The sequence below is a fragment of the Sinocyclocheilus anshuiensis genome, unplaced genomic scaffold (genome assembly GCF_001515605.1).
Source record: "Sinocyclocheilus anshuiensis isolate Anshui unplaced genomic scaffold, SAMN03320099.WGS_v1.1 scaffold481, whole genome shotgun sequence".
Lineage (NCBI taxonomy): Eukaryota > Metazoa > Chordata > Actinopteri > Cypriniformes > Cyprinidae > Sinocyclocheilus > Sinocyclocheilus anshuiensis.
Window position 1 is genome coordinate 346,647 of NW_015539907.1, and position 12,054 is coordinate 358,700.

Below are 12,054 nucleotides of genomic sequence, written 5' to 3' on the forward strand. Positions count from 1 at the left end.
AAGTACCAAAAATAAAAGTATCGGTATCGGGCGAGTACTGGAAAAAGTGGTATCGGTGCATCCCTAGTTTTTATTTTATATTCCTTTTAGTTTTTATTTATTTATGTCACTATTCTATTTTATATTTTAATTCGATTTTTTTGTTTATTTTATTATTTGTTTTATTAATTTTTACATTTTTTATTTAATTGTTTTTATTTTTATTTTTTTTTATTTTTTAATGTTTGTCAATCAGTGTTCGGTAAGTTACTCTAAAAAAGTAATTAATTACTAGTTACTAATTACATCTTCAACAGTGTAATTAGATTACTGTACAGAATTACTTATTACTAATTATTTTCAACAGACTTTAGATTAGAGTCCAATTCTCACTATTAACTAACTATTAACTATTACTTTTGCCTCAGTATACTCCAATTACTGCTTATTAATACTTAGTAATGTAGTTGTTAAGTTTAAGTATTGTGTAGGAATTGGGTAGGATTAAAGATTTAGAATAAGGTCTTGCAGAATAAGACATTAATATGTGTTTTTTTAAGTAATAATTAACAGCCAATATCCCGGTAATATTCATGCTAATTACCAACTAGTTAAAAGTGATAATTGGACACTTAAATGTTACCAATATTCTTATTAACTCACATAAAAATACAAAAAAAAGGTACATAAAATCATGCATTTTAATGTTAGACTTTAAATTTTTATGTTACATCCACTACTGTATTGTATATAAATGTTCTACAGTCTATACAGTATTAAGTTCAATTACATAAGAAGTAACTGTAATTAAATTACAGAAAAAATGAGTAATCCCTTACTTTACTTTATCAAGGGAAAAGTAATTAAATTACAGTAACTAATTACTTAGTAATTAGTTACACCCAACACTGTTGTCAATAATAAAATAAAACTAATATTTCAGTTATTAATTTTTTTTTGTTTTTATTTTTATTGTATTTTATTAATTTATTAAAATTTTTATTTGAACCATTTTCTTATGGTTTTTATTTTATATTCCTTTTTGTTTTTATTTATTTTTATGCCACTTTTATTTTATATTTTAATTGTACCTTTTACTTTATTATTATTTTGTCATATTTGTTATTTTATTTTATATTTTTTTATTTAAAAAAAATATTTTATTGTTTTGATTTTATTTTATTTTTAATGTTTGTCAATAATAAAATAAAATAATAATATTATTTTAGTTAATATTATTTAATTGTTATTTTAGTTATCAATATTATTATCAGTTATTAATTTTTAGTAGTATTTTATTACATTTTTATTTGAACCATTTTATTACTTATGGATTTTATTTTATATTCCTTTTTGTTTTTAATTGTTATGTCCCTATTTCATGTTATTTTTTTATTTTATCTTTTATTTAATATTATTTAAGATTCCTTCATGAAATGTCATGTCAGTTGTGAAGACTTTCTGGTGTAATAAAAGTGGCCGTCTTTGATATTTCTTTTAGTGACTGTCACTATAGTTACAGCTGTTATTAACAGCCTTTGCAAGATGTGCTTGACTTCGCTATTCCTTCATACAAATGCTTTTTGACCCGCTCTCGCAAGCTGTTGAATGAACAGGACAATTGGAGAGTTACACCTGTTGGTAAATATGTTTGTCAATCCCAAACACTGACTGCATGAATGCAGTCTTTCTCTGTCAGTCTCAAAAATAGCTGGAACTATCCCTAGCCAGATGTATAAAAGCAAGAAAATGAGACAGACAGGAAGGATACATAGAAAAGAGAGAACATTTGGCCAGGAGACAGAAGATGGGAGAGACGATCAGTACCATCCCGCTCCCTCTACCGTGTCTTCCTCGTGATCTCTCAGCAAGCCGCCACCAGGTGTTACATAACTCTCGCTCTCTCTCTCTCTGTGTTAATCTATCTCGCTCTCTCCCCGCCATCCTCTGTCTTTTTCACACGTTCAGTTTCTCTCCCACTGGGAAACAGATTTTCAAGGCAGCCGTCTGCTCTCTACCTTCAGCACTCGCCGTCTCACCCTCTGCCTCCCCGAGGTTTCGCTACACTTCTGGCATAATTACAGCAATTACTACAGTTTCTACTAGTTATGTAAAAGTTCTCCCATGCGAGTGTGTGTTTTTATCCAACACAGTTGGGTGGAAAACACTCAAAAGTGTGAAGAGAATCAAAACGGACAGGAAATGAAGTACTCACCACTTCACACAGTCCGCTATGAATCTTTGCACTAGGTTGTCAAAAAATGGCTTTTTTAATTACAAAATAATAATAAATTAAGGAATGTTATGGGTTCAGCTATATTTTATTATATTAATTACGGTTATTATTTTCTGTGTTAATTTTCTGCCGCCTCAGTGTTTTTTTTGTTTGTTTTTTTACAAGTGGAGCTAGGGTTGTAATTAGGGATGCACCGATACCGATACTGGTATCGGTATCGGGCCCGATACTGAGCTCTTGTACTCGTTAAAATGCCCCGATACCAAACGACGATACCACACAGCATGTGATAAGCGCCATATTCAGACAAAGAAACGCCGACAACAGAACAACAGTTAAGGATGTCTACTACGAAGCATATGTATGCAATGAATATAACGTTAAACATTCAGTATTAACGCCTGTATAGCTGATGTGCGCGAGCTGATAAACAAAGCACGCTGAGTGGATTGAGCGTGCGGCGGCGCAGATGCGCGACGGTATCGGGCTAGTACTGGAAAAAGTGGTATCGGTGCATCCCTAGTTGTAATGTTAGTGATAAATTCATAAAAGATTAATTTTCTAAGATGGTCTCCAAAAATTTTTTTTTAGATTGTTTTAAATATTATTATTATTATAAGTCTCTTATGCTCAGCAAGACAACATTTACTTGATCAAAAATACAGTAATATTGTGCAATATTATTAAAATTTAACATTAAAACAACAAAATATGCAATCTAAAATTATAGAAAAAATATATTTTAAAATGTAATTTATTTCTCTGATGGCAAAGCTGAATTTTCAGCAGCCATTTATTTAGTTTTAAATGAAATGTCCTTGAAAACAGTATTTTAGTAGAAACAGTGATGTGTTTTTTCTGGATTATTTAAATAGAAAGTTTAAAAGAACAGCATTTATTTAAAATACACATTTATGTTTTTTCTTTTTCATCATAAATGTCTTTACTGTCACTTTTGATCAACTGAATGCATCCTAGCTTAAAAAAGGAAAAAAAAACTTTTTGATGCCAATTTTTTAAAATTGTTGTGTGTATTTTTTATTTTATCAGACATCTTATATAGGCAGCTGCAAGTTATGGTTCATTTTAATGTGCAAAATATACTGTAGTTTCAAACCATTTCTAATTTTTCAATTATATTTTAATATTTTAAGTTATAGAATAATGCCTTTCTGAATGAGGTTTCATGAATATTTGAAAACATTTTCATCTCTGAAAAATCCACTCTAAAGGATGACCCAACTGCCTTCCTCTCTGGTCTCCTCAGGGTAACACACTGAGGAAGAGTCTCCTTACACACTACTTTGGCAGCCATCGGCCCCACGCCAAAGCCCTGGAGTACAGTGGCGGGAACAGCTCTTCCTCTGGAGGTACGTCTCATAAATGACCATCAGCAGAAGCACTGTTGGCTCACCATATACATCCCCTCGCCCAACTTCTGCTCATCTCATACCTGACTCAACAGTGTTCTGTGTGTGTACATAGGTGGTTCTCCAGGACAGGACTCTGATAAGCCAGGCACTAGTGTAGTAGACATCCAGTGTGCTCTGGACAACGTTGGAGCATCCGAGCTGGTCATCGACCTCATCGTCAGCACTAAGAACGACCGTATCTTTGAGGAGAGCATTTTACTGGGCATTGCACTCCTGAGAGGAGGAAATACACAGATTCAGGTATAAACAGGACACACATTCACAACGGGACATCTGTAAGATTCAGGTGATGTAATTTTTAATGGTCGACCGATAATGGTTTTTTGACTGCCGATATCTTGGAAAGCAGGGTGGCCGATATAAAGCCGATATAATTGTATTTATTTTAATTAATATTTAAGAAATTTGAAATCATTTGAAAATGGATTAAAAATAAATTTGTAAAATAAACATAATTATACTTTAGATGACAAAGTATTTTCCACAAATAAATAAATATTTAATAAAAATATCATTAAAAAAGAAGTAAACTGTAACCAACAGAGCACTCAGTATTCTGGGAAGTTTGTGTGCATTGGGAATCATATTTTTTCAAATAAAGCCAAGGTAACACTCATCGTCGATCTCTAGTCATTTTCTGCATGTCTCCCTGCAGAACTCTTTCTACAATCAGCTGCACAAGCAGAAGAAGTCTGAGAAGTTCTTCAAGGTCTTCTATGATCGAATGGAGCTGGCGCAGAAAGAGATCCGCTCCAGTGTGTCAGTCAACATGTTTGAGCTCAGCTGCAGGAAGAGAGAGGAGGAGGGCGAGGGCTCGGGAATCAGATATAAAAAAGGTATACGTCCACTTTCTCTCAGGTTCTTTCTGTCTAAACATGAGAAAAAGGTTTACAAAAGCATAGTGAATATTATTAAAATGGTAAAGAAATGTTTCATTGTATTTCACCCTAATAGCAAAAGAACAATATAAACAATAATAATTAAAAGGCACAGTATGTAAGATTTTAGTAATAAAATATCCAAAAACAACTTGCTCAGTGTAATATATTTCATGGAGTTCTGTACTTACATTATCCTAAAAGTTATGTATTTGTAAATCCAGAGAAATTCCAAATTTAAATAATGGCTTGTCCATGGTCAATTGTTGCCTATCAGTGATGTAATATCCGCGCTATCCTCAGTTTCTACAAGCATGGACAAAAATGCCGCTGCACAGGTAAACTAAATCCATTATGGCTGAAATGAAAAGTGTTGACTGCAACATTAAATTTAGATCTGCCAAATGTTGCATTGTGATTCTTTTTATGCGTTTTTACAGTATTGCGCATTATAACCAATCACTCACGAGTCTGTTGATCTTATGAATACAATGGCCAATCAGAGGCGTTCAGATGAGTCATTGCTGAAACGCCGGAGTTTATGTTCCGTGTGCGCGCTGACTGAATTCTCCTCTCGCGAATTCTCTCATCATAAACAGCACAGTGCAGATGTACGTATGATGCAAGTAAGAGATTCATTCATCAAACAGTGTATAGGCGGCTTTAATGATTATAAGGGGAGTTTTTTGAGAGTGCTTAAACTCACGCTAGACTGAAGTCAGTTATAATGTTCTGTGACAATGTAAATGTTCTTTGCTTGCTTTTGTATAATTTCTTCGCTGTTTGAATAACTGTGGAACATACAGGTAATAAAAAAATTAATTACCTCATCCGTGAACATGATTCGTGAATTCCATGATGGTGAAAACGACATCTCCCATCGTTCCATTCTCCTTCATAGCAGCAAAAACTTACATATTGTGCCTTTAAGGAAATCTAGACTTTTTGTTGATTTTAATAATATATTGATTAGGGATGTAACGATTAACTGCGAGCCGGTTGAAAATCGATTCAAATATGTGACGATTCAAATTGGTTGAGTCCTCATTATCTTCAGTTGGGATATTCCTGTAACAACGCAGCACGGTGACTACATAATGGCACGCACGTGCCCTGCTCACTCCAAAGTCCCCATTCCAAGGGTATGTATATATACACACACACACACACGCAGTTGTCTTGTCATATATATATATAATTTTTCTGTCATTAGTCTTCTAAATAAATAAATGCAGAAATAAATAAATATCAATCAATCAATATATTAATATATATAACTTATTATATTTTTTATTTTTATTATTATAATTATAAAATTTTCTCTTTTTCCTTTCTTTTTTATTGAGTAATGAGAACTTATTGAGCAATGAGAATACACAAAAAAACTCATAATTGTCCACAAAAAATGCCATTGTTTATTTTTGCACAATATAATTTCTTGTTTTTTCCCCAATTTTCATTTTGGAATTTGACCTTGGTGAAATTCACCTGGAAATGTTTCTCCAGATGTTTTCAGAAGTTCACCTTCATACTAAAATAATGTGGCTTAAATCAGATTTTTTTGTGTTTGAACACAAGGTTGATAAATGATCTGAATGAAAAGATTGATTGAGAAGTTACCATGGAAACATGTTTGGTATAATCTGAACTGGAAGTATAATAATAATAAATCTGGCAACTACAGTGTGGTCTATGGACAGGCTTCATATGTACCCATTAAGATGCTGCATTTGCACATCATGATCTTTTTGGGACGACAAGTGAAATAGGTGGAAAATTAAAAAAAATGCTATTTTGACTGACTTTGGTGCTTTTTTGGAAATGTATCTCTAACAAAGGATGGCCCCAAAAGACCACAAACCAGATGTGATGTCTTAAAGTCTAAAAATAAACCATTAGAAGTCACTCTTTCAGTCTCTCGCTGAAAATAGAGACGTGTCCTAATTGCAATGTTCTGCTTTATCATGCTTAATCCTAAAAAAACGGCCTAGACTCTCTAATGACATGCTGCGTCTGAACTAAAAGTATGTCATTGGTCCCCTGAATACCCCATTTATCACAAACAAGTGTGCCTTAATGCATAGCTGTTCATGTGAGTGCAGTTCTGGCCTGAGGCAGCGTAAAGTATCAGGCATATGAATAGTATCTGTCCCTATTTCAACTGCTGCGTCATGTGAGGGGTCGCTGGCACCTTATCAAAGGCCTGCTTGTTCTTTTTAACACTTCATCGAAAGAGAAAAGATTTCAAGTTCGCCTCGTGTAGTGCACGAGACATGATCGTTTGATAAAGAGAAATATTGTTGACCACTCAAGTTTTGAATAAGCTTCAACTGTGCCTAAATATACATCCAAAAACAACTAAAAATATTTTTTCTCGATATCAGTACCTACAATGTGTTGTGGATGACTTTCAATAGATGTATCAATTCTCTAGCACGTTGTAGAGGACTCAATCAGTACATTGTCCAAAAATGTGTGATTTATTGAAGGAAAATAATAGTGGCAGTTGCTTACTATAAACATTGAGGGGAACACGTTCTCTAAATATTCAGAATGTTAGTCGATCATTACGGGGCTTTTAGTGGCAAAATGTGACTGTCTTTATGAGTGAATCATTGATTCATTCCCTTAAGTAATTCATTTGACTGACTCAACAGTGATTCATTCTGGAACACACTTGGTGAATCATTTGCCTGGTGAATCATTTGATTGATTCAAAAATACTGATTTGTTCAGCAACAAACCACAGTGAATTCAATTCAAGTTTATTTGTATAGCGCTTTTCACGATACAAATCGTTGCAAAGCAGCTTTACAGAAAATTAAGTTTCTACAATTTATTTAGTAGTAGCTTGTCAGTGGTGACTGTCAAATTGATGTACATATGGCAGAAATGTACGGTAAAATTCAGTTAATGATGTAATCAAACAGACGATGAACACTATTAACAGCAATGATTGTATGTTGCAATCAAACTTGTAGCAAAATTTGGTAGTTTATGTTGTTTCAGGGTTGGCATCATCTGAGGTCCTCTGAGGGGTTTGCATCCTATAGTGTCGAATGCAGCACTAAGATCAAGTAAAACTAGCAATGAAATGAAGCCTTGGTCTGATGCAAGAAGAAAGTCATTTGTAATTTAAATTAAATTTAAATGAAATTCTTCATAGAGATAATTTTTTTTGCAAGAAGGAGCACAATTGAGCAGACACAACTTTTTCTAAAATTTTAGACATAAGCGGAAGATTTGAAATGGGTCTGTAATTTGCCAGTTCATTAGGATCTAGTTATGATTTCTTAATAAGAGGCTTAATAACCGCCAGCTTGAATGGTTTTGGGACGTGACCTAAAGATAACGATGAGTTAATAATATTGAGAAGTGGTTCTTCTGTTACAGGTAACAACTCTTGTAGTAATTTAGTGGGTACAGGATCTAATAGGCATGTTGTTGGTTTAGATGCAGTGATAAGTTTATTTAGCTCATCCTGTCCTATATTTGTAAAGCACTGCAGTTTTTCTTTGGGAAAAATCATTTAACAAACCAACTCGATCAATTACACTGATTCATTCAGAAACGGTATTAATGTGTGTTGATTGGAGACCTGCAACCATTAATTCTCCTGTGGCTTTGTTTGAAACTGTTGACATAATTTCAATATTGTCTAAAGTTTAAATATTAACCTCATGTTATTTTATGAAAGTGATATCAATATTATGCTTATGACCGAATCACAGCTCTTAATTGTGTGATATTACTGTACCTAAATGTATTTTGTCAGCAGTGCAAACAGTAACTAGTATGAATAACAACTTCAACAAGAATTTCAGTTGAATTTTAAATAATGTACTGCAAATGTTCATAAATATTAGTTTACATCTCATACAGAAGTACTAAAATTACTAAAACTAAAACTGAAAAAATGCATTAAAGCTAAATAGAAAGATAATAAATATAAAAAGCACATAAATACTACAATTAAAATGAAAACTGATAATATAAAAGCTAATTAATTTTTTTTTATAAATACTATAAAAATATGTAAATAATAAAATAACACTGATCCAGTAAGAACTATAAATAACAGTTTAGTAATCTCAAATCTCTCGTGTCTTATGAAGTTCGAGACTCCTTGCACCTCAGAGAAGACATTCGGGGTCAGCTTAAAGACGCCTCCTCGGTCACCTCCAAAGCCTACAGCACCTTTCGCCGGGACGTGGACCCCGAGATAGAGCCGATGGGATCGGGAGTGGATGGGATGGAGGAGGTGGTGGAGGAGACCCAGATGAGCCAGGCCATCACCATCATGAAACCCATCTTACGTTTCCTTCAGCTGCTCTGTGAGAATCATAACAGGGACTTGCAGGTGATGCAAATCATTTTTATTAGTCTGGTTTTGTTCAGCTGTAGTTTGTTTTGGCTATTAATCATTTTAGTGTATTACTTGTGTTAAACACCGCAATGTGAACTGGTACATGGTGTGCTTAGAAGTCAAATCCAGTGATGCTGCCTTCACCGTGTCAGCAAATCAGAGGGCTTTAAATAAGTGTGTTTCCATTGTGAGAAGAAAAAGCGCCTTGATGTTTGAAAAGTAAACATTTTTTGCTGTGCAGATCAAAGTCTCAAGCGACCTAGTATGGACGAGTCTGTCTGAATAGAGATACCATTTACTGCCACTCAGGACTTGACTTGTGTTGTTAGTCCAAATCTTTTTGTTCTTTTGTATACAGAACTTTCTGCGAGATCAGAACAACAAAACCAATTATAACCTGGTGTGTGAGACGCTGCAGTTTCTTGACTGTATCTGTGGCAGTACGACAGGAGGACTGGGGCTGCTGGGGCTCTACATTAATGAGAGGAATGTGGACCTGGTCAAACAGACACTAGAGACCATCACAGAGTACTGCCAGGGTCCTTGCCACGAAAACCAGGTATTGAAATGGACAAATCTTATTCCACATGGAAAACTGAATCCAAGGGTAACACTTTACAGTAACAGTACATGAATAATATGTACTAATACTTGATTTAAGTATGAGGTAATGATGAGTTAAGGCATGTACTAATCAAGAACCTTAACTTTGACATGAGTCATATGAATTAATGTGTGAAAACTTCCCCAAAGTGTTAATTAATACAATAACTTACAAACATGTAGTCAAGGTGGTCATTATTCTCACATAAATTCATATTATGTCATAGTTAATGTTAGTTTTTGATTAGTATATGTTTTAACTCATCATTAGTTCATACTTATTATTAATGATGATGTAATAATAAGTCATTTTAATCTTAGTTTAATGCCATACAGTGCTGTTATTTTGTCTGAGACTATTGAACATTGTAGAAATAAAAGTGAAATAAAATATAAATATTTCATGAAAAACTTAAAAATAAATTAAAATAAAAATGAGAAAAGTTGCTCTGGCAACTAACTGGAATAAAATACGTTTAAATTGAAGTACTAAAATTACTAAAACTAAAACAAATATAAATATAAAAAAAATAAAAAATGACAAGCAGATAAATAATTGCTAAAACTTAAAATGAAAACTGAAAATATAAAAATAAAAACTGTTCAAAATATAAAAAAATACTATAATTATATATAATAATAATTTATAACCAGGCCATAGAAACCAGGTATTGAAACATCATGCTCACTGGAAAAAGGGAACAAATCTGTTTCCACAGATTGGTATCATAACTGAACATATTTCTAGCTTTATTAATGGTTATGCAAAAAGAAGTCTTTTCTATATATCTAAGACTTTGTTTGGGATCATAGATTGTGTATTTTCTCCTCCGCAGTCATGCATAGCCAGGCATGAGTCAAACGGCATTGACATCATCATCGCTCTCATTGTGAATCCAATTGATCCGCTGGGGAAGAACCGACTTGACCTTGTGCTGGAGCTGAAGGTACTTGTTTGTTGCATTTACTCCCGTAGTTTGAATAAGAAAGCAATTGATGTATAATGCAATTTTACAGATAACAGAATGTTCTAAAGCATTGCAAATTTTTGATTTGGCATGTAAAAGCATATGCACATTTATCTCCAGGAGGAAAATATGCGAATATTCTTTACTTCACAGTAATTTAATTTAAAAAATGCTCTTGTCTTTACCATGAAAAATCAGAACAATGCATCTGAACTTCTTCTGGCCATCATGGAAAGTCGTCATGACAGTGAGAATGCAGAGAAGATCCTGTACAAGATGAGACCCAATGAACTGGTGAGCTAATATTATGCAATAGTACTGCTGTTATGTATATAGTTAATGAATATAGTTTACATAATCTCTTATCAGCCAAAACATGCCTGTTCTTTGCCATAATTAAAGTGATGATCTGGTGTCACATCTATAGATTGACGTGATCAAGGAGGCTTACGTTCAAGGAGAAGAGAGTGAGATTGATCAAGAGACATCAGATCAGACCAGACCTAAAGATGTTGGCCACAACATCTACATCCTGGCCCATCAGGTAAGATTTAATTCTCACTGCAAAACACTGTGCGCTTCACCAGTGATTCTCACCTTGGTCTGTATGTGTATGTACGTTAGAGGGTACTTAGGAGGCTTTGTTAAACCTTTAAAATTGAATATTTGGTAGACAACTGATTGTGGTTCATCACATGAATTTTCAGTGTATTTTTTAAGTAAAGTGAATGAAATAATGTGTGTGGGGTTTATATTTTTTCTGTACATGACACTCATAAGCCCTATTCAGATGGTAATTGTTTCTCATGTGAACGTCTGTAAAAATAAATGTACAAGGCACCTCAGTGATAAAACTGAAAAGATCATGGATTCAGATGGCAATTTGTTCACAGAGAAGTGAGTTCTGAGATCCTGCGAACCCGGGAACATGTTGCTCATGTGGCCAGTCTTCTTTTTGTTCTTAACAGTTCCCGTTCACTGTAGTGGTGCAGTTGTTATATACTGTTCTAGTAGCATTTCAGTAATAAATATGCATGCAAATTACAGCGTAGTTACTGTACAGTGTTTGGCAGTGGTCAAAAAGGATTTAAACTGTGAATTTTGAATTGATATCTTCTTGTAAACTCAGAGATGTGGATTCGGGTGGAAGTTAAATTACCACAAAACCTTGGTTTTTGTCAAAAAACAGTAGGTAATTCGGCCAGGGATTTTTACACAGTTGATGAGAGAAAAGCACAGACGATCTGGATTCAGACTGCAATAAAATTACTGATAAACTACCAGTAATTTGGAGCACTACCATTGACAAAGCACCTTTACATAGAACAATAATATAGTGCTCCAATCCGTTCTTAAAATAATGGCATAAAATACAAAAACACTTATGCAAGCGAATCGTGCCCTCAGCTAAAGTTTAGCTGCTAAACTGTAACGTTAAACACTTAAAACAATAATGGTGGATACGTTAGCCGAGTGCTATATGTCTACTGTAATGTTTGAAGAACGCCAGACAAAAGACGCTCTGTGTCTTAACTTTTAATCAGAACGCAGAACATCACAGGCGCAGCAGCCTAACTAACTCGCTCGTCTC

The 12,054-nt window shown here is 33.8% G+C and overlaps 1 protein-coding gene across 1 annotated transcript in view; it reads left to right on the forward strand.

The window, feature by feature from the left end:
- The window catches only part of LOC107686324 (inositol 1,4,5-trisphosphate receptor type 2-like), a 91,296-nt gene that overhangs the window by 52,329 nt on the left and 26,913 nt on the right, over positions 1-12,054 (forward strand). Inside the window, exons 41-49 of the mRNA XM_016483291.1 lie at positions 3,483-3,585; positions 3,701-3,888; positions 4,304-4,484; positions 8,642-8,886; positions 9,251-9,451; positions 10,332-10,442; positions 10,662-10,757; positions 10,891-11,007; positions 11,593-11,651. Coding sequence (XP_016338777.1) covers positions 3,483-3,585; positions 3,701-3,888; positions 4,304-4,484; positions 8,642-8,886; positions 9,251-9,451; positions 10,332-10,442; positions 10,662-10,757; positions 10,891-11,007; positions 11,593-11,651 — 1,301 coding nt within the window. The remainder of the gene's footprint in view (positions 1-3,482; positions 3,586-3,700; positions 3,889-4,303; positions 4,485-8,641; positions 8,887-9,250; positions 9,452-10,331; positions 10,443-10,661; positions 10,758-10,890; positions 11,008-11,592; positions 11,652-12,054) is intronic.